This window comes from Poromitra crassiceps (assembly GCF_964638095.1).
Source record: "Poromitra crassiceps genome assembly, chromosome: 17".
NCBI classification, from domain to species: domain Eukaryota; kingdom Metazoa; phylum Chordata; class Actinopteri; order Beryciformes; family Melamphaidae; genus Poromitra; species Poromitra crassiceps.
In genome coordinates, this window is record NC_139635.1 from 16,494,017 (window position 1) to 16,518,016 (window position 24,000).

A 24,000-nucleotide genomic window follows, 5' to 3' on the forward strand; every position below is an offset into this window, starting at 1 on the left:
TAAATCATGTTTACCTGCACAGCGTGTAGAGCTCTCCTCTCTCCCCTCTCGCGCGCAAGCCCTCTTTCTCTCCTCTCTCTTTCTCTCTCCCCTCTCGCGCGCGAGCCCTCTTTCTCTCCTCTCTCTCTCTCCCTCTCGTGCTCGAGCCCTCTTTCTCTCCTCTCTCGCGCGCTCTCTTTCTCTCCTCTCTCTCTCCCTCTCGTGCACTCCCTCTTTCTCTCCTCTCTCTCTCCCACTCACTCTCTCTTGCTCTCCCTCTCTCTCGCGATCCCTCTCTCTCTCCCTCTCATGCGCGATCCCGCTTTCTCTCCTCTCTCACCCTCTCTTCTCCACCCCCCTCTCTGTCTCCCTCTCGCGCGCTCTCTCTCAAGGCTACATTAAAATAACTGAACGTCTCTCTCATGTCTCTCTGTAGTCAGCAGGCAGCAGCGGTGTGTGACTGCCACCTGCTGGCCCACACACTGAACTGACTGTACCATCACAGGTTTACACAGTGTCAAAGACTTTGTTCAGTCACTTCACTAAACTCAGCAGAAAACAGTCTTTAAAAACAGATGTTCATCTCTAAGTCCACAGGGATATGATTGAATGTGTTTATTTAAACTCTGCATTGTGCTAACCTACTGTCTATGCAGAGATGGGCAGTACTACGTACGGTATTTCAAATACATTTGTGTATTTTGTAATTTGTATTTGGCTGGACCGAGAAAAATAAGATGTAATTTGTTTTAAGATACTTTCAGACCTTGTATTTTGTGTATTTTAAATACATAAAATACTTTTTTCTTTAACTTTATGTCATTTCATTCTCAAATTGAAACTGTGGAGAAAAAAAATGTGACATGTCACTTCTACTCTACCTCTGGTTAACCTCTGATTGGCTTACCCTCAGAACAGAGGCAGAGTAGGGTGGGTCTTGAGTCAGACTTCACATCACTTCTTCATCTAGTATGAAGCCTTGTGTTGGTGGAAATTCCCCCAGAGATAAATTACTAATATAAATTGATGATTAAATATTGCACGCACTGGCCTATCTGCAAATGACATGGTTTACTGCATATTCAAACCAGTGTATCATATTAGAAATAACTAAGAACTAATTATCTTCTTAATTAAAATTGGCAAAGTGGGTGGCAGTGTGTGTGGCAGCAGTGTGGGTCATGATTGTGATGTCATCAGTGATGTCGATCAATTGTGATGTCATCAGTGATGTCACTCGAGCAACTGCCCAACTGTGATGTCACTCAGGCAGTTGTGATGTCATCAGTGATGTCACTCGAGCCGATTTTGCACATTTGCACGATGGCACCAAGGTGGGTGGGCGGTGTCTGTCTGTCTGTCAGTCATGATTCTGGGAGCCCGGGCAGCAGGCGATTTCCATAACTGCAGCCATGGCACATCATCTCCAGGGATACTGTTATGATGTCAGATATCTAGGGCTAACATGGTCAAAGTTCCAAAACTTGAGGTTAACATGTAGAAATGCTGCCTGTAAGTCAAAAGCCCTCACAGAAGGTGATTAACATGCTGAAGTGAGGGAGAAATTAGCTGTGCTGAAAAACAACTAAAACTGAAATGAAAGAACTGTAATGTGTTAGAGGGTATAGGAGAATACTGTCACAGAGGACTAAGAGATGATTTACCATCTAAGGAAACCAGGAAATTTCACATTTGAGAAGCTGGAATCAGAGAATTAGGGCATTTTCCTTAAAGAAATGGCTCAAAATGATGGATAGATCATCAAAATAGGCAATTAATGTAATATTTGTCAATGAATTGATGGATTGACTAATTGTTGCAGCTCTTTATCAGTTTAAAAAAATATATATTTTTATGTATTTTCAAAATACGTATTTGTATCTCAAATACATTTTTCAGACCAGTATTTTGTATTTGTTGTGATAAAAAATTTTTTAGCAAGTATTTGTAATTTGTATCAAAATACTTTATGATGTATTTTCGCCCATCTCTGTGTCTATGTTAGAGGTATATTATACCTACTGCCTATTCAGTAGGCAAGTAGCTTGTAGCTTCCCGCAAAAGCTACAAGCTACTCGCCAGAGAAAATCCATGAGAAAAGCACACAGTGGAGATTTCTGCTGCGGTTTGGATTAAACAGGAAGAGACATTGCATTATGTCAAGTGTGCCTGTGTAGCCAATAAAGCACTTCCAGTTCCATTATGACGGACAACAAGTCTTGTTGTCTCATCCTTGCTTTTTAGCATCCTTGCCTCTCTTGCAGCAAGACCCGGCACTACTCTGCCTCTGATTGGGTTGGGTTTAGGCAATGAAGACTGACGATTGGTTAAGGGTAGGGCAAAATATGTCATGTGCTGGCGAAGTCACATCAGCAACAAACTTTGAAAGATGGCAGAGCCAGAGGGAGCCACTGGCAGTGATGAAGAAGTCGTTCAGGTTTTATTGTCTGTTTTTGAATATTGTGCCAGTGAGAGTTTCAATGTGTTTTATAATATAATAAACAATCAAAATAAGATTTTTTTTGCCTGCCTATTTGTTTGGTGGAAAGTTGTTCTTTGACATGAAGTTGATTCAATGTGAGAAAAAAAGTAGCTTTGATGTTGCAAGCTGCTTTTGCCATGTTGCTCGTATTAGCTTGCTACATTTCTCTGGGGATAGCTTCATTGTAGTTTAGCTATATTTAATCGAGAGTAACTGATAGCTTAGCTTACTACATTTTCCAAGTAGCTTGCCCATAACTGATTATGGGATGTGCTTATTTAAACTTTGCATTGTGTTAACCTACTTTCTATGGTAGAGGTATATTATGGATGTGCTTATTTAAACTTTGCATTGTACCAGGGGGGGGGGGTTTCCAGTGAGGCAAGAAAAAAAAAGAAAAAAAACTCTCGTAACGGGACAAGCCCCGTCTTTTATTGTCACACGAACACCACCACAATACATGCATGCGGCCACAACACACTCATGCTGACGGTGGCCGGTGAAAAGTGTCCTCTGCATTTAACCCATCCAGGCATGTCCTTTCCTCCGGGGGGCAGGCCAGGAGCAGTGGTCGCTTTCTCGTACAGCGCCCGGGGACCAACTTCGGATGTTGTCGTCACTGGTCGGATGACGATGACGATCTGATCTTCTGCATGTTTTTAGTGGGGGGGTTATATACGGAGGAACCCCCTGGGGGAGCACGGGGAGAACATGCAAACTCCACACAGAGAGAAAGGCCCTTACGACGAGATACCCCACCTGGGCAGTAGGCACTGAAGATATGGGGGGGAACACAACCACAGCGCCCACAGTGTCCCAGGCGAGAATCGAACTCAGGTCCCGCGGGATACTGGAATATAAAAACTGGGATATTTGCAACGTCTCGGCTGCATGCGGTGACACTACAGACGGCATGGATATGCAAGTAAGTCAATTAATTTCAAGTTATCCGGGCATTCTATTAAATTCGGCATGGAAATGGTTCACCGAGCACCGCTATTTTTGTCGTATTTATGTGTGTATGTATGCTGTCATTTTCCTGCCATTTACCGCAACCTTAAATTCCCACACTTTTAAACTGAATTTGGCCCTTAAATCCATCGCTGACTGCGAGCTCGTTTTTAAAGCGTGATTGGTAATCTTTATACCATATGAAAGTAGAAGAAATAAGGAATCGATTAGGACGAAGCATGTCAACCTAGCATGTCGGAAAGGGGGGTAAATAATGCTCCAAAGTTGATGAATTGGAATGTAACTAAACGAGTAGCCTATGCTAGAAGTTGTTGCAGCCAGGGGAAGGCACACTCTGGTTCCAGATGCAATAAAGTGCAATTTAACGCTATTTGACAACAGTTTCGGCCTAGACTTTGTCAAGTCTCAACACAGTGCAAGACAGCCATTATAAAGACAGGTGGGCTGATTGAATGGACAACACCTGTCTTGTGAAAGCACACCTGAGTGTGATTACAATGACATCATAGGATCAGTCATGCAGTAATAAGTTAAGTTAAGTTAAGTTAAGTTAAGTTATCCTTTATTTATCCCCTTGGGGAAATTCATCCTCTGCATTTGACCCATCCTCTACTAGGAACCTTTCTAGAACTAGGAGCAGTGGGCAGCCACAGTGCAGCGCCCGGGGACCAACTCCAGTTATTTTGCCAGTACCTTGGTCAGGGACACTGACAGGAGTATTAACCCTAACATACATGTCTTTCTTTGATGGTGGGAGGAAACCGGAGCACCCGGAGAAAACCCACACGGACACGGGGAGAACATGTAAACTCCACACAGAAAGGACCTGGGACGGACCGGGGTTCGAACCCGGGACCTTCTTGCTGTGAGGCAACAGTGTTAACCACAGACCACTGTGCCGTCCGTAATAGGCTACATTTTTGGTACTGGCGCAGATTAATCAAAACATTGATGTCACAGGTTGTATACTATAATATATCATGAATCTATGTGAATAAATAGATTTATATAAATAGTAATCACAGCCTAATGCATAGAGATAAATCCTGAAACCTTCTCGCAACAGTTGTAGCCTAAGCCAGTGGTTTTAAAAGTGGGGTTCCCAGCAAAAAGGGGGCATAATCTATTTTCACTATAATTCCATGCCATCCATAAGTAGCACAATCTAAGCTAGTGTAGAAGTGAGTAACTAGGCTAATAATAACCATAACAGCACAAATAATTGACAAAAATCTCGAAATAAATATACAGTATTTACTCTGAGAAATGAAATAATGAGAAAAGGAACAATTATTGATGGTTAAAACTGAATAATGACATCACAACAGTCTAATCCTAATGATAATTTAAAATGAGATATTCCTCTAAATCTGTCTTCAAACTGCAAAAGAGAACCGCCGAAGCTACCTTCCCTGTTTCCAAGCTCAGCAGCCACCACTGCATTGTACTAACTACTGCCTATGTTAGAGGTATATTATGGGGCAGCCCCAGTGGTTTTCAAAGTGGGGCCGCCAGGGGGCGCTAGGTGGCCTCAGCAAATGAATGGAAATGCTTGAAAAGACATGTTTATGTGGAAGGAAATTATTCAGTATTTGTTAATACTACAGCATGATAAATTAATAATATAATATTCTATATTCGATAGTCTATAATAGTCTGGATACTATACAGTATAATAAATAAATGTAATGTTTTTATTACATTTTATTATAATTATATTAGTGTTAAAAGTTAACACATATAATTGAATCTGTCTCCTATTGTCGGAGACGCAAGGGGAGTAGTTTTAACTGCAGAGTAGAGGTAGGCCTACATGCAGCTGCAGCGAGCCGCCTCTCGAGGGACGACCAGACCAGCACAGCTGGGCGTACGGAGGTAATGATCCACATTAATTGTTTATTGAGTATTAAAATTGTCACAGATGTTATTGCTAGATTTGCAGGTTTTTACAGTATGTGCGCGTGCACTGCCAGATGCTCCACAAAAACCAGTCTAGATGCAGCTATGTGTGGAGAAAAAACAAAAGAGAATCCTAATTGCTACATAAAAGTCCTACATATTAATTCAAAGTCGTGTCTAACCTGCATCATGCTCTTTAAGTAACATATTACATAATACATTAAGAAAATGACTTCAGTACTATAAGTAATATATTACTTCCGTAAAATATTACTTAAGTAATATATTACGTAAGTAATAATACTTAGGTACTATAAGTAATATATTACTTCCGTAAAATATTACTTGAGTAATATATTACTGCCCAACAGTGTTGCCTTGGACAGTCCATCACATGGTGTGACAGTTATTCCTTCAGAAAATGTTTGTTTTAGAGACACAGTAAATCTGCTGTAACGTGACAATGGCTGTTACTGAAAGCCAAGCGCGTCCCATCCTGCAGCTTTGTATACACTTTTCCAATTACACTCTTGTTATGTGACCTTTGACGACCCGTGGGAGCTGTTCAGACTCCTTAACGAGATTTGTTCCAAATCAATCACAGGGAGACAACCAATTAAATCGACAAAGACAGCATTCATAAACGTCCCAATTTGAGGCAATGAAGAGGAGTTGGCTTCTCTGGATGTGGCCAATAGGATGTCTCCATGATGAGGAGCTCTTCCTGTACCGGCATGTCGACTTCCTGTTTAGGTTAGTGGGAGATGGATCCGGCATGACCTCTCAACCCATTTCCTCTGTTGATTTTTGCTGCGGGGTCAGGGAGCATGTCCCAAACACAAACACACACACACACACACACACACGCACACACGCACGCACGCACGCACGCATGCGCGCGCGCACGCACACACACACACACACACACACACACACACACACACACACACACACACACACACATGCATGCACAGATGAACATCAAAAGAGGAAACCAACATGTCTCCAGCTAATATGCAGCAGAAGGCCAGTTTGTTTCCATTGGACTGAGTCAACTCACCCGTCTGTCTCTTGACTTGATGGATGTCATTACTGGGTGGGGATCTGTCATGTGATCATCATGTGTCATGTGATCTGTCAGTTACGCTGAAGGGGATGGATTTTTTCCCCTTCAGTAGATTATTTTAAATAATATAAAATAACTGCCCTGCAATAAATGTCCATCTTATGTGATTTACTGTCAAATTTTTCAGTATTAAAATCTGACTTTTCTTCAACCAAGTGGTAGGACCAGGAATCAGTATCTTGAAAGAAAACGTTAAGGTAACGTCACCAGTATCTATAGGAAATGATATAATTATATGAAATTATTGACAAAAAAATAAACAATATACGCTGAAACAAATTGATTTGCATATTGGAAACGAGTATAATCATCTAACTCCAGTGGCAGATTATTCCACTTGTTTTATGGAATATAAGATTTTCAGATTAAATCCTTTGGATGGATATCTTTGCAGTGTGCTCAATGAATTGTTGAGATGTTTATTCTTTATGGACGGTGCAGGATCTTTTGACCAGCAGGTGGCAGCATCGTATAACTTGAGGTGCATCTCCTCCTCCACAGTGTTCAGAGTCCAGAGGTCAGAGGTCATCATGCACCAGGGTGTTTATGGGCAGCATATCGGTCATCCATCGGGTCTATGGATGATTAAGAAACAGCAGGATGAGTCAATCTGCTTTGAGCATTTTAAGATTTATTTTCTCACTTGGAAGCTCCTGCAGGAGAAAATAGGCTTTTTTACCTAAACATTTTGTTAGGAGTTAAGCACCGCTACAGCGGTTACACAGGGACCTCTGCCATCCCGGGCTGACCATGATGATGATGATGATGATGATGATGATACAGACTCCAAAAGCAAGGCTGTGTCTCCATTTAAAGAATCCTGCAGTACATAAACAGACCACATGCTACCAGACGCTGCACGAGGGAAATTAAGTTTACACGCGGCAGAAACGGTGTCGGCCTGTCTGTCAACACTATCTGTCCCTTCCTACTGACGTTTTGACTGTAGCATGAGCCCCCAATAGAGAAGTATTCAGAACTTTAAAAAATAAATCAAATGTCATAGATATACATACTGTACTGGGGGGGGAGGGGGTGAACAGAACTATGCATCTTGGCAAATTATTTTTCCTTAAATTTAGGCCTAATTCAAAAGTCACTGAGCTGAGATGGTTTCACTTTCTAATAGGCCTGCATATCAACCAACATACTGAACATACTTTCAACATACACTAGTTTAAGAAATGCCTGAAACAAGCTGATTTTTCACTTGTTTGAAGAAAATGTAGATCTTATAAGACAGCTGACTTAAGATAGGCATGCTTACAGTGTAAAAGTAATATAAAAGGTGGCATATTTCATCAGGTTTAACAGAGTAGGCTTGGGCAGTATCTATTTTCTCATACCTTCATACCTTCCTGAGATTAAACCCCGGTATACAGTATAGGATGGTATCAGTCTCAGAAGATGTTGTTCACAAATATCAATGGAGAATGATGATTAAACGAACGGAATGGACACCATTATGGGCAAGTTAAAAAAAGAAGAAAAAGTGTCCTATAAATGATGAATACAAATAAATGAATACAAATAATTTAGGCTAAGCCCAGTAGTGTCCTTACACTTGACCTTGACTATTTTGGCTGAACAAAAAAGACAGAAAACGGTTTTGACGGTATTGCAAATCATACCGTCAGGATTTCTAAATACTCCGGTATACCATAATACTTTAATACCGCCCAAGCCTATCAGAGGGCAAACATCAGAGTAAAACACAGAGTGTAGTTTTCCGTGCCAATGTTACTCCCTCACTGCCTCACAGCAGAGAGGTTTGACTTTAGTTTAGCCCATGTGGGCCCAAAGGCAAATGACAGCAGTAGGTAAAGATAAAATAATCTAATAAATGTAATCTGAGAATTTTGGGTGAAATTTATCAATACGCACAAAGATAGAGTTGGATCAAAACCTACTCTCTCCTCCACACACCAGTCAAAACCTTCATCCACACTCATCTGCTCTGTTTGCTAAGTATTTTTTAAAGCATCACAACATCATCAAAACATTTTACAATCTCTAATGAGCTAATGACAAAGTTTTGGCGAGAAAGACCCGGACGCACGGGTCAAATTCAATAAAAGTTTGTTTTATTCTCAAAATAAAGATCTTCTATCAAAGTGGAAATTATACATATTTACAATCTTCGTAAAATTTCATGTACAAATTTACAATGTATGTACAGCAATAATTATATAAATACACTTTATGCGCTAATCATGAAACCCGTATGAGACAGTTTTTAAGGCATTGGTTCATGTACTTGTAAATCCATCTTGTAGAAAAAGGGAAAAGAGGAGTGATGCAGGCAAAGCAGTCTTAGTATGAATCTGGTGTTTAAGACAAAACAGTTTAGAGTTTGAAAAGAAGAGCCTGGGCTATACCATGTAACGCCTGGGGTATACCATGTACCGCCTGGGCTATACCATGTCACCTGGGCTATACCATGTCTCAATTGGTCTATACCATGTAATGCCTGGGCTATACCATGTAACACCTGGGTTATACCATGTCACGCCCGAGCTATACCATGTAACGCCTGGGGTATACCATGTAACACCTGGGCTATACCATGTAACACCTGGGTTATACCATGTCACGCCCGAGCTATACCATGTAACGCCTGGGCTATACCATGTCACCTATCGACAAGGGGGATCTTGTCAGCTGCACGCATTTAAAGAAGCCCAGATAAGACTGTGCATTCTTGGTGGCAGCAGGTACATTGTTCTGCTGCTGACAGTGTTTAAGAGAAACCATTAGGCCTTCATTAATGTGCTAATTACAACACGCTGATGAACAATCCCACCACAATTACTGCCCCCCCCCCCCCTCCTATATAAACCCTTTTGGTTAAGGCAAGGTATGGGGCTCTCACCATGTCTTAGCTTAAGTGAGTCCAACATTGAGCTTATGCATTTTAATAAGTAGAATGAGAGCAAAGATCAAAGCACAGAAGAGCAGAAATGCATTTGGAAACCACATCTTCAAGATGATTCACATCAGGGGAGCGTTCAGGAGCAATATTCCCTCTAAGCTGCTAGTTTGGAGACTTTGCTTTTCATAATTTATCAAATCAAACCAGATAAGAACATTGTGTCAGTCATCAGTCATTGTGCCGCCCTGTCCCCACATTTGCAGCCTAAATGTGCTGGTTTTGGACGTTTTCATGGCAAGTGGCATTAGATGCCATTAGATGCCGTATACCTTATAGGCTTAAATCCCTGGTTCAAACCCGGGACAGTGGCATCTGTTTGGGGCAGGAGACGGAGCTGGCCGTCCCTGACCTCCAGGTGAGTCCCGTGCTCACGTCACTGTACATGGAGCCGGCGGAGGCTTTGCTCCCCCAGCAGCAGCGCGTGCAGAAAGTCCTCCAGGAGTCCAGGGTCTTCCCGGACCACACCCAGGCCCCCGAGGTGATGCCCACCAGGAGGCACATGAAGTACTTGAGCATGAACACGGCGTAGTCTGGCCGCTGCCTGTCCTGCTCTGACATGCACGTGCAGTTGTGCGTAATCTCCCACGTCTGTCTGTTGTGCTGCTCGTAGAAGTAGCACGCCACTATGACGGTGGCCGGCACGGTGTATAGAACGGTAAAAACTCCTATCCGGATCATGAGTCTCTCCAGCTTGTCCGTCTTGGTCCCCCCTTGCTTGATAACACTCCTGATCCGGAACAGAGAGACGAAGCCGGCCAGGAGAAACATGGTGCCGATGAACAGGTAGATCACCAGCGGTGCCAAAACGAACCCCCGGAGGTTATCCAGGTTCTGGTTGCCCACGTAGCATATCCCAGCCACGGAGTCCCCGTCCACGGAGCTCAGAGCCAACACTGCGATGGACTTCATGCTGGGGACGAGCCAGGCGGCCAGGTGGAAGTACTGCGAGTAGCTGGCGATGGCCTCGTTGCCCCACTTCATGCCCGCGGCCAGGAACCAGGTGAGGGACAGGATCACCCACCAGATGGAGCTGGCCATGCCGAAGAAGTAGATGAGGAGGAAGACGATGGTGCAGAGCGCGGGGCCTGTGGTCTCGTAGTGGATGTGTTGCACGCCGTGCTCCCGGTTGCAGGCCACCTCCTCGTGTCCGGCGATCAGCCTGACGATGTAGCCCACCGACACGAACATGTAGCAGGCGGAGAGGAAGATGATGGGCCGCTCAGGGTACTGTGAAGGCAACGCAAGTTTAGTATAGCACGAACATGTAGCAGGTAGAGAGGAAGATGATGGGCAGCTCAGGGTACTGTGAAGGCAAGTCAAGTTTAGTATAGCATGAACATGTAGCAGGTAGAGAGGAAGATGATGGGCAGCTCAGGGTACTGTGAAGGCAACACAAGTTCAGTAGCACGAACATGTAGCAGGCGGAGAGGAAGATGATGGGCAGCTCAGGGTATTGTGAAGGCAAGGCAAGTTTAGTATAGCACGTTTCATATACAGATGGAATTCAACATGCTTTACATAAAATAGATAGAAGGAAAGAGCAGAGACCAGCAGGGGTTCACACACTTTTTCATGTCAAGGACCCCTAAACTGAGAGAAATTACAGCACAGACCACCATTTGATAAGATTTTTTCCCAGGGTCCCCCATCTGATAAGGTTTCTTGCTTTCAGCTGTTTTATTAGATAAAGTGTATGAAACCCATGACCAAACTAGCCATACATTCTGTCATTGTGTTATGTATGGATGGTATTATAGTGAAAATAAGGTGATCCCTCTTTTTTGCTGGGGACCCCCTGGAACCCCCTCAAGGACCCCTAGGGGCCCCCGAACGTCACTTTGAGAACCACTGGCATAGATAAATAAAAAAGATTAAAATGTGAAATGGGGGATTTGATGAGATTTTGACTCAAAACACAAATCTGAGAATACTTTGTTAGATATTATTTTGTTCCATGGTTGTGTGTATTGTAGGTCGAGAGATAACGTGATCAAAACACTCATTTTTCTACATTCTCTAATTGTGGTAACTTTTTGGAAATCAAGTAATGATGAAGTTTAACAAGTCATCAATTTGATGCAGATTATTAGAAGAATTAGACATTAGAAGAATCAAATCAAGTAAAACAGAAATATATATATAGGCTATATACATATTACACCTCAAACATAATCAAGTGCATTACTTCTTGGTATTGAGTAGTAGGCTAATAGTTACTCTCAGACTAGTGTCACCAAAGCAGCCTATAGCCTGACCAGTGACTCTCAATATTTATTTTTCATATCAAGGACCCCGCATTTAGTGCACATTTGAACCATGGATTTGTCTGGAACCCAAATCTGATCATGTTTTTGTTGTTAGATCTGATTTTGTCCAGAATCCCATGACGATCTGTATTATAAGTAGTGAGATAGAGAAACTAAAAATGTATTTTCTAATTGTAAATTAAATAATGATTAAGTTTGACAATGTATCAATTTGATGGGGACACCCCCTACACCCCCCTCTGAGACCCCACGTTGGGAACCACTATATGAAGCATTCCTTACCTTGAACCTCTCCATGTCGATGAGGAACGTGGCCACGGTGGCGAAGGTGGAGATGAAGCAGAGCACGGACCACAGGCCGATCCAGAAGGCAGTGAAGCTCTCCTCCTCCTGGGAGAAGTAGGGGTTGTGGCAGGGCATGGCACAGTTCATCATCTGGCCCGTCTTGACCCGGTTGTGCAGCGGGTGGCCGTCACCGGTCACCGGCACCATGGGCGCACGGCAGTGGCAGCCCGGCTCGCACGGGGAGGCCGCGGGCTTGTGCTTACCGGGCACGCCGCGCCCGCCGTAACCGTCTTTCTTGCGCGGGTTGTACGGCTTGAGGGGCCAGTTGGTGGGCTTGGCCACTACAGGCGAGGCGGTGGTCGTCTGGCTGCGGTTGTAATCCATGCACAGAGTGTCCTGCTGGCCCTGCTCTGGCAGCAGGTCGCACCTATAAGGGAATATTAAGTATCTTTAAAACGATAAGGGAATATTATTTAAACCTATAGTATCTTTAAATTGTATGAGGATGAATTATAGGCTAGTTGAGAAGGGTAATATTTAGATGCAGAGTCATGGAGAGTGAAAAAGATGACAGATACCAGCAGGCAGACTGAGAAACTCTACTCAATTAAAATAAAGGTAACTGTCACCTGAAGGAGACACTTTGCATCCCTGTATATAATATAATATAAAAATAGACTAAATTAAGTTAAATAGGATTAAATTGTAAATAGAAGTTTATGGATACATGCATTGGCCAGTTGAGAAGGGGTAGGAATAAATAAGAGTAGTCTACTTCATACTACTCCTTTTCAAACATATTAGACTATAGGCTAGATTTAATTTATCTATATTGTGATAATTTGCTTATTGAATTGCTGTAGTTTTAAGGCCAAACAAAGATTTAAATCATTATAAGTAGGCTAGATAGATTGTCTGTGTTAGATCCACTACATAGGCTACATCCAAAACTATATTCTTGGTTCCATCTGAAATAAATATTTTTTATAGTTAATTATTTAATCTTTACATGTTCGCACAGAGAAACAAAATAGCCTATAATCCATTCATCCATCCATCACTCACCTCATGCGGTCGGGCCAGGGGAAGCCGTACTGCCTCATGAGCGGCGCGCAGCCCGCCTTTGCGCGCTCGCAGACGCTCCGGCAGGGCGGCAGCGGCTTCTTGTAGTCGTGCAGGCAGATGGGGGTGTACATGCTGCAGAGGAAGAAGCGCAGGTCCGCGGAGCACTTGATCTCCACCAGCGGCCAGAACTGGTGCACCTCCAGGCCCGCCTCGTCCTGCGTGTCGTGGTTGAACTGGTTGGGCATGTAGGTGTAGTTGTAGCCGATGCCCTTGCACAGAGGCACCGAGATCTCCTGGCACTGGAGCTCCTTGGCCGCCAGCACCGCAAAGCCCGATCCGTGGAGGAGGACGGCGGCCAACAGCGAGAGCCATCCCGGGACGCTCCTTAGCTCCATGGCCGTTTTCTGTGCGCGATTCGTGCGTAAAGTCCGGCTAATCCAGGGATGCTGCTGAACCCATCCTCCTGGGGCGCTGACTGGGCTCGGGGTGATGCTCTGTAGTATCCGAAAAACAAGCGCTGCGTCTGGGGTGTCTGTCAGTTCCCCCGCGGTCTACACAGTGACTGTTGCAGGCAGGCTCGCATCGCACTCCTCTCTGCCTTTGTGTCTGTCGGTGGGTGCAGCACCGGGGCCGGCTCCCTCTCTGCATGCTCTGTGTGCCTGGAGGGTGCGTTGGGTTTTATACAGGAGGCGTGAAGTCACTCCCCCAGCATGGGCGGAGAGGGAGGGGCGGGCAGGGGGAATGAGTCAATCAAGCGCTGCTTCTATCGGTGTTTGTTTAAAATGTTCACCCTGAGGGAGGGTTAGAATCACACACACACACACACGCACGCACGCACGCACGCACGCACGCACACACACACACACACACACACACACACACACACACACACACACACACACACACACACACACACACACATATGAGGCACACACACACACACACACACACACACACACACACACACACACTGCCCTTAACAAACAGTTGTGTTGCACACTAGAAACAGTAATAGCCTAGTAATTAATTAACCAATCGTAATCAGGGGTGTCAGCTCTCCCAATAGGCTGACATGAATCGTTATAGCATCAATTCATAGTGAGATCAAGCTGATGCAGGTTGTATAAGGCGGAGCATGTTTGATTTGTGTTCATAATGTGGTTGTTTGTCGTATGGAGGTCATAGTTTATCCACCTTTATAGGACGAATCAGCGTGATGTCACTTGCCACCCAGATATGCAGAACCCCATGGCAGTTAACTAGTATGAGTTGCGCCAAACCTACTATATCTCAAAACTATACATCACATTGCTTATATTTTTACATTCTGAGTGAGAGCAGAAGTAGCTCAAGAGTTTGATGTATAATTCAAGTCAAGTCAAGTCAAGTTTATTTATATAGCCCTAATTCACAATAATGAATAATGCATGTTGTGTTAAAGTTGTGCGAACTGTCGCAGTTTTTAAATTGTAAACACGGTCAGCCGGCTAGAGTCAGACGCGCTCAAACTCCGGCTCCATAGGGTTCCATTGCCGTTGCCACGCAGTGACGTGGTTTGTTGACCAAAATGCTGCTCGGCTGATCCCTCGTATAACCACCTTGTCCCTGTTACTAATGTCATCACTGGGTGGTAAATACATTATATCTTTATTATTAACATTTTCATCATTTTGATTCAACACATTCTTCTTTGCTCAAAATAGGCTACAACAGGAAATACATATAAAATACAAAATCATGATTTACACTTCCAAAATAAAGTTTTGTTTGCTCTCAAATCAATGTCGTAAAAGTAACATTTGAATATCTAGCCATATGATTGCAAAATAGCATTGTTGCCAACTAAATCTAGTCAGCAGTTCAACCTTTGATCCATGCTGTCTGCGCTTAAGTGCCCTGGCTGGAGCAAAACACTGAACCTGCTAACTGATATAACTCACCTGAATGCAAGCATCAGCTAAATTCCTCAGTTATATGAAAATATAAATACAGTAATATACAGCCTGTCTCTGTTGAGGTGTGTTTGTTTACTGCTGAGGATATCTACACAACCGCGTGTTACTATATTTACTGAGGGAAGTGTGTGAGAGGACGTGTGTATGAGAGACAGATCATGTGTGTAGGCCTACAGTGTGTGTGTGTGTGGGTGTGTGTGTGTGTGTGTGAGAGAGAGAGAAAGAGAGGGAGGGAATGTGTGTCTGTGCACTCTCACTCTGTCTTTCTGTCACACACACTCACCTCCCATATGCCTTCAGCATATTCAATGAGTCGTGTGTGTGCGTGTGTGTGTGTGTGTGTTTGTCTGTGTGTGTGTGTGTGTGTGTGTGTGTGTGTGTGTGTGTGTGAGAGAGAGAGAGGGAGAAGGAGGGAGGGAGGGAGGGAGAGAATGTGTCCGCATTAAAAGTCTGGGCAATACATATTGATATTTTGACATTAGACTATACATCATCTTTGATTTTGGATAATGGTATACATGGTGATTATGGCATAAAATGTTGTCTTTTCTGGGTTTTAAAAGCTGCATTACAGTAAAGCGATGTCATTTTCTCAACTTACCAGACTGTTCTGTGCTATTAGGCCATTCAGACTAGGAGGCCGAATCTGATTTGTGAACCTTAGTGACCTATTAATGATTCTATCCAGATTGGTTTTTATGAGTCTGGACGCTCCAAGTCTGATTTGTGTCACTTGTCCCAAACCACAGGTCTGGACACACAGATCCGACTTGAACACTTGCCCAAATCTGATTTGTGGCAGTCTGGACACACTCCCAAATCAGATTTGGGAAACCAATCAGTATAATGATGATTATTGACTTTAGCAGCAAATCGGATTTGCCTGTAATGTGAACATGGCCTTTGTTTTCTTTACCCACTTAGATATCATATTTACGTTGAGGATTGTTTATCAAAAAATAGCACTAAATATGTTGTGAAAGCACCAGTAGTCAGGGAAGAAAGCCCTGCCTTTGCATTCTTTAATAATTAATTAATACATTTAATTAATTAATTTAATAAACGTGTTTGTTATATCTCACACATGGCTTTGACTTACAACGGAACATTTAGAACATATTTACAACATATCGTGTATCGCCACAGCCGAAAAATAATGGTCCATTTCGCCCAGCCCAATTCACCTTATGTTGCCACGCCCACTTTTTCTCTTCCGTGTCAGACGCAATTTTATTTGAAGTTTGGCAACATTCAGCAGCTACACTGCAGCCAACTTCAGTGACATGTTCATATCGTTACTGCTGCGAGGAGCCGATGGCTGTACCCGGTCGGCATTTAACGTTAGTTACAAAAGCACGTCGACAGTGTTTTCTCACTGCCAGTACAGTAGGGGTTGACAGATAGCCTACTAACTAGCGTTAGTCCGACCGCGGTCACACAGCCAGCGCGCTCCTCGCTGCTCGTTAAAAATGTCCAAATAGGCGTTATTCTGATGAACTGGTCACATATTTGGAATGTTACGTTCTCGTCTGAAAAAATATTAAAACATTATAACAGTTTTTTTTTGCTTGAAAACAGCTTTTTGGCAAGTGTAAAAATTATAAAGGTAGGAGTAATCTACTTCCGGGTCTAAAACGGAATAACGATTACAAAATGACGTTTTGCTGATATGGGCAAATGATAAGGTGAATAGTCTGCACGACTGTCTCTCTTTGTGAGTGTGTCTGGTGAAAGAAAGACATAGACAAGGGGAGAGAATTGGGTGTGTGTTTGCACGCAAGAGAGAATGTGTGTGTGTGTGTGTGCGTGTGTGTGTGTGTGTCTGTGTGTGTGTGTGTGTGTGTGTGTGTTAAGGGGGTTAATGTGTCCTTGTTAGCCCACAGCAGGGGGTGGTATTGGTGTGAAGGGAGGGGTGTTTGTCTTAACGGGGGTGCCAGTGTTTCACTTAGCGCCTCACGCTGGGCCGGCCCGGCGCTGCCAACAAACAGGACAGTGTGTGGCCACAGGTCCAGCGCTCAGCCTGCCCTAAAGAACATAAGCCGTCCGCGGGCAGATAGACCGCTGTGATAGCACTAATTAAAGTCATTCACACGTCTTATTGGCTCAGTCAACCTCAAATGGAGCAGAGACAGTTTAGCAAACAGACAGAGTTTCCTGCCCGCTTGGACCCAATCCACACGTTTATCAGACCGAGTGCCGACCGACCTGCGGTGTTTCGCGAAGGGATGCTTGTTTTAGCGGAGGTTGGGGGCGGTGGATGGGTGGGGTTGACGGCAGTACCGCCACTCAGATGGCGTCAGGTCAACTGGCGATCGTACAATTAGCAAATTGACATTCAGATTCCTATGTGATTCTCACTCCTTGTGTTCTCCTATTTTGGCAAACGGCACTCCAACAAATCAGACGTTCTATTTGCAAACACTATTTGAGTAAGGTGTGCTATGAAATCACCCTTATCCAGAACACAGGTCAGGTGGCTGGAACTCACCAAGCCAATCTCTCTAAGGACTATAGGCCGACTGTTGTGACGCCTCGCAACGTCTCCTGTGTCGGAGCCAAAACGCGTTGCACTTGAACACACCACAAAGGCTACAGCAGATGATCAACTAGCACGTATAGGTTTTGTGCCTGCCGCCGCATGAGACCTATCTGCAGATATATATGGCCCGTTCCTTTAAAACTGGGAGTGAAGGATTTCACGGTTGAGTGATGTCACACCCGAGTTGTTGACGTTCCATTAAAACAGCCGGGAAACCAGCCAGGGTTATTCAATTCAATTCAATTCAATTCAATTCAATTCAATTCAATTCAATTCAATTCAATTCAATTCAATTCAATTATTTATTTCAGACCCAGGGAGATCCATATCACAGTAAGAAACAGTAAAACAGCACAGTACAAAATAAGAAAATAACAACAAAGGGGAAACATGTAAGAACTTCCACAATGTTCAATGCCTAATATACAGACATGTTCACCATTGGTTCCACAGTCTGGAAAATAATCTGACAGAACTGCGTACAGGGTTAGTCAGGACAGCGATGAGGTCATTTTCTGACACAGATGCCCTACACATAAATCTATACGTTAGATTCTGCAGGACAGCAGAGCAGGTAGGTACTCTGATACTAACAAACATATGACTCGCGCTAGAGCTTCTTGAAACTCTCAACAGCAGCCTCATGCTGTCATTATAAGCCATATATATATTTCTGATGCTGCCTTGTTTACGACACGACAGGTGGGCAGTATACAAAGGTGTACAGTATGCTTTAAAAAGTGAGATCTTCACCGGTACAGAGCACATGCTGAACTTGTGACACAGCATGTTAGCTTGAGCATACAGCTTCTGACGCTGTCTATAGATGTCCTTGTCATCAGACAGGTCATCTGAGATAATATGACCCAGATATGTGATCTCACTGCACACACTGAGCACACTCAGTGCCAGCAAGATAGACGTCAGGAAAGGTTGAATGTCTGTCTTCTCTACTTCTGACAATCATGCTCTCATGGTTAGCTCTAGCCATTGTTAGCAATACCAGTTGATAGCAATGCATTTCACTGTATTTTGCGCATACAAACACTGCAGCAACATGTCCACACACAGATAGAAGTTAGACAGTGCTGTGTGTACAGCTGATGTAATGAGACACAAACAAGACTAATAAACAGTATTTACTACGATTTCAACTACTGTTGATGCGCCGCGCAGCCATCTTGGATTTTTTAGGTCGGGGCTGCTGAGGCTCCTCCGAGTTTGGGAGAGAAAATACGAGCACTGGTGACGTCACCGACGGAGCTCATGACCTTTGACCCGTCACATTCCCATTTCCCAGTTTTAAAGGAACCGGCCAACAAACCAGATACATGAAACAAAGCAGCATCTCACTCACCACCTAAACAGTTTGCTAATTGATAGAGAATGAAATTCCACAGCCAAAAGGTAAACAGTGAACCACTTGAAGGAAACCAGTTGAAATGAAATGATGGAGCCAGGAGTCAGAAGAAGTCGTCTGATATGATGTATTGAACATAGATCTTGGCCAAGAGATGCACTCTTGTATATTCACGGATGGATACACAGGCTTACATACATTGAACAGAAACTCAAAGATACTTATAGGACACACATCAGATTACATGTCTTGACGCACACTTGAAGGCCATTCTGTAGACTCAACCTATCTGTTATTCTGGCCCTGTAGAGAGCACCGTGGCACGGTGACAGGGCACAGTGTGCGATAGAGAGGAGCTGCAAATGTATGGTACAAGTTATCTAAATACGTCTGTCTGTGTATGTACACAGGTTATCCAAATATGATGTCTATCTGTGTATGTACACAGGTCATCTAACTATGAAGTATGTCTGTGTCATAACTATATGTAACTAAAATGGAAATGTATATGAATATATTAATAACTAGTGATTGTCCAAATAAAGGCTAATGTGATGTAAATTTTCTCTATCACTAATATAGCTACTTTTAATCACGCTAGTTTTAACCAAGCTACTTTGAATCAAGCTACTTTTAACCAAGCTACTTTTAATCATGCTACTTTTAATCACGCTACTTTGAATCAAGCTACTTTTAATCACGCTAGTTTTAATCATGCTACATTTAATCAAGCTACTTTGAATCAAGCTACTTTTAATCACGCTAGTTTTAATCATGCTACTTTTAATCAAGCTACTTTTAATCAAGCTACTTTGAATCAAGCTACTTTTAATCAAGCTACTTTTAATCACGCTACTTTTAATCACGCTACTTTTAATCACGCTACTTTTAATCACGCTAGTTTTAATCAAGCTACTTTTAATCAAGCTACTTTTAATCACGCTACTTTTAATCACGCTAGTTTTAATCGCGCTACTTTTAATCACGGTAGTTTTAATCGCGCTACTTTTAATCACGCTACTTTTAATCACGCTACTTTTAATCATGCTACTTTTAATCAAGCTACTTTGAATCAAGCTACATTTAATCAAGCTACTTTTAATCACGCTACTTTTAATCACGCTACTTTTAATCACGCTAGTTTTAATCGCGCTACTTTTAATCACGTTACTTTTAATCACGCTAGTTTTAGAATATAATAAAATTGCAAATGACGCTGGCATTGTCAGCCCTGCATGGGCTTTTGCTTGTGGAAGAAGAAAGGAAGAGGTGGAAAATAAGGAGAAACCACACTATGGGTGATATCTCACCCATAGTGTGGTCTCTCCTCTCCCCCTTTTTATAATGTAAACAGTTCAACCCCCCTTATACAACTTTCACGTAAGAAGTGACTGTGTACAGTAGGCTTATGTTGAAATAAGACAGATTACAAATTATCTCACCCCAACGCTTGAATTTGTTTCACTCGTTTTGGGAAACGTACGATTTGGACACTCACTCCTGAACGCTCCTGCATTGACTGAGTCAAGATGGAGAGTTTTTGTGCGGTGCATCAACACAACAGCCTATACACAACACACTTACTGTAGGACGTGTTATATTATTAAGGACTGATGCTATCACGAGCCTCAAACTTCCCATGAGGAGAATACAAAGGAAAACATGTCAGAGTTTCACAGCACGCCTGAGTAACTCTATGAGAAGGCCTCGCTCACACACAGCCCTCCCTTCAACCTCTCCTGTCTCTGGCGTCATGAACTTTGAGAGGCCTGGGAGAATGAGGATCAGGGTAGGGGGAGAGAGAGAGGGGGGAGGGGAGGGGAGGGGAGGGGAGGGGAGGGCAGGCCCGGGAATGCTGAAATTGACTTCTAAACAGATGCAGTAATTCCATTTCCACCCTTTTAAATGTGGTATGCAGGGGGCCAGCGCGTAACCCTAAACCCCGCTATCGCCGCTGCACACAGAAGGCGGGAGGCGTAGTCGACAGTTGGTGGCTGGGGCCGGCCAGTCTATCAGCCTTGTTAATCAATACGGGTTCCGCTCCGATGGACAGCGATCGCTGTAACCCATGCTGGCTCTCTCTTGGCGGGCCGGGCGCGTTCCTCTGTCGGCCCCGCGAGGAGGAGTCACCTGCTCCCCACGGCCTCCGGCCATGGTCCAGAGGAGGAGGAGACAGCCGCTCCCTACGGCCTCCGCCTGCGGTTCACAGGAGGAGGAGACACCTGCTCTCCACGGCCTCTGCCTGCGGTCCACAGGAGGAGGAGACACCTGTTCTCTACGGCCTCTGCCTGCGGTCCACAGCTCCTCCTCTGTCGGCCCCGCGAGGAGGAGACACCCGCTCCCTACGGCCATGGTCCAGAGGAGGAGGAGACACCTGCTCCCTACGGCCTCCACCTGTGGTCCACAGGAGGAGGAGACACCTGCTCCATATGGCCTCCACCTGCGGTCCACAGGAGGAGGAGACACCCGCTCCCTATGGCCTCCGCCCACGGTCCACAGGAGGAGGAGACACCCGCTCCCTATGGCCTCCGCCCACGGTCCACAGGAGGAGGAGACACTTGCTCCCTACGGCCTCTGCCTGTGGTCCACAGCTCCTCCTCTGTCGGCCCCGTGAGGAGACACCTGCTCCCTACGGCCTCCGCCTGCGGTCCACAGCTCGGCTGGAGACGGCTGGCTCCATGGGAGTCTGGATCGGACCCAAGAAGTCAGTGAGCGGGATATCTGTGGAGTCTCCATCTGCCATGAGACAAATGTGACACCTGTTCTGACAAAATGGTTGCTGGTAAAGTAAAACCCACGGCTGAATATCGCTGAAGTTGCCAGAGAGTCATTCAAGCCGAAATATTTCTATGTGAAAATCCAGGGGGGAAGGAGTGGTTTGGGGGTTGCGGTTGTGAAAAATGAAGCAATGTGAGGTTCCTCGAATGGCCACTTGAGGCTGGCTCCAAAAGTTAGTCATTCCCCATAGACCTCCATGTTAAAATGCCCGACTTTACAGCAGAATTAAACATGTTTACAGCCTGGTACTACAATCGGTTTTGGTCTCTAATATAGCTATCATTTGAGCCTGATCTCACAGAAATCTGAAATGCACATGACCTCTTAACACCGCATGGTGGTGTCCTGGAATGTGTTAGAATTATGTCCTGGACCATCGGACCATCTGGAAGTGACCTCCAGCGGTCCTGAACGTAACAAAAGTCAAACTTGCACTATATGAAGAAGAGGTGGGAATGACGGACCCCTAGGGCTCTATTCTCCCACAGGCCATCGGCGCTATTACGGGCCTTAACCGCAAAAAAACGTGCCTTGCGCCTGTTTCGGCAAGATAGCAATAGGCTTTAGGCTGCCAAATGCGCTTTAGGCCGAATGGGCGTGGCGCAGTCCCAAAGTGGGCGTGTCGGCGCTAAATACCAGCCTAGTGATATCTTGGGACCTGGCGTACATTTAGCGCTTTGCGCTTTTGAAAAGCAGGCCTATTCTGTGCCTTCACTGCCTCTTCTCTGTCACCCTTCTCTCTCTCTCTCTCTGAGTTCCCAGCATGCATTGTGTTTCTCCATTTCGCTACTAAATAGCAACCAAATGAGCCAAAATAGATATAAAAGGTAGTTCTAAATTAATGTGTAATGGTAACACAGCCTGCCATTGTCAACATTTCAATATTGGACCAAATAAAACATTGAAATGAAAACACCACCCTATGTGAAACATATATGTCCTCCTGGGCCTATATATACCCCTTGTCGATTTAACGTGATTTAGATAAGTGACAGCAGAACACGCTTCTACTGGCATCTGCTATACTGTGATGTCCGCTCCAATAACTTGGCCCTATTTCACATTTAGTTTTACAATAAAAACACATTTATGCAATGACTTGACATAATGTAGGCTATATTTATGTGCATCATCCTTCCTGCAGCAGGCGAGAGAAAATTATATCTTTCTGGACAAACTTTCACCAATCTAATAGGCTATATTTTTCTAGCTGATGCATAGAACATTATTTTCACTTTGATATTGCTATAGTGTAGCGTATTTACATGCTTGCAGTATTTAAACTGCAGTTAGATTGGTTTGAGAAGCATCATAATATGGAATAATAGCCGATATATGGAGACAGACGGGATGAAGGGAGGTGGGGGGGGGGGGATCAGAGGCTTGGGTTTCATCTGGTTTTGCGGGACCAGTGGAATTGGAGCTAAAAAGGCAAGCGTGCCATTCGTTTATTGCACTTATCCAATGAGCATGACAGTGCATAATTTTACGCCTAAAAGGCGTGGTTGTAATGCTTTGGGCTGCATCTAGCGCCAGCACGACGATATCAAGTGCGCCTGTCCACGCCCACTGCTTTGATCTGCGCCTGCCGCTCGGCCTAGAAACTGCGCCGATGCAACGATAGGGCCCCTAGTGTCCACTACCTGCAACGTCTTCTTCACGAGAGCTGCTTCGAACCCCGACCCAAACCACAAACCCAATCAAGTTTATTTTGTTGTCTAAACCCATCTGTTGTTTTGCTTGCCTAAACTTAACCGGTGAGTCAAGCCGTCAACAGGTCCAGCTGGCAAAAGAGATCCTCACACATCACATAGCCATCAACCACTTTGACAGATTGCATATTAAGAGAATGACTGACACTGGTTCGGATGCAATCGGTTTCTCCTAATACAATAAAACAATGCTTGATTTTCGCCTCAGGATCCGCCCCAGGACACAAATAACCGACTTGACCGATTTTCAATGAAACAGCAAACTCCTCCGAAATATATTTTTGAAGTGAGCAATTAATGAAATAAATAAATAAAATGTCTCATCTATGGGATTTGAAACTTCATATTTGTGAGGAGGTCCGAGTGTAATAGATGTGATGTATGACTTGAAGATAAGATGTGGAGGCCCCCGGCTTCTGGAGATGTTTACGTTTGGACGCAGTCTTGTAGACGCCACCCTTGATCTCAGAAGGAGCGCTGCTGTCACCAAGTTCTCAGCGGCCAGATAAATAATCTGAGTATGAATTAATAGATGAGTTGAAATGAGTTCATTTCTGTAAAAACTATGTATATAAAAAAAAAAAAAACTTTGAAAACAAAGCTCTTCATATTTTGTGTTCAATAAAAAAAAAAAAAAATGTTTTTAGCT

At 44.0% G+C, this 24,000-nt stretch overlaps 2 protein-coding genes across 2 annotated transcripts in view; both read right to left on the bottom strand.

Annotated features, from left to right (window-relative positions):
* LOC310792050 (cAMP-responsive element modulator-like) overlaps window positions 1–24,000 on the bottom strand; it is a 208,574-nt gene that overhangs the window by 176,545 nt on the left and 8,029 nt on the right. The window lies entirely within an intron of this gene.
* LOC310791895 (frizzled-8-like) lies at window positions 9,391–13,457 on the bottom strand. Its single transcript, XM_083653574.1, has 3 exons — window positions 13,008–13,457; window positions 11,940–12,369; window positions 9,391–10,617 (listed from the first exon to the last, which is right to left on the bottom strand). The coding sequence occupies exons 1-3, from the start codon at window positions 13,400–13,402 to the stop codon at window positions 9,682–9,684; spliced, it is 1,761 nt and encodes a 586-aa protein (XP_083509700.1). The 5' UTR covers window positions 13,403–13,457; the 3' UTR covers window positions 9,391–9,681.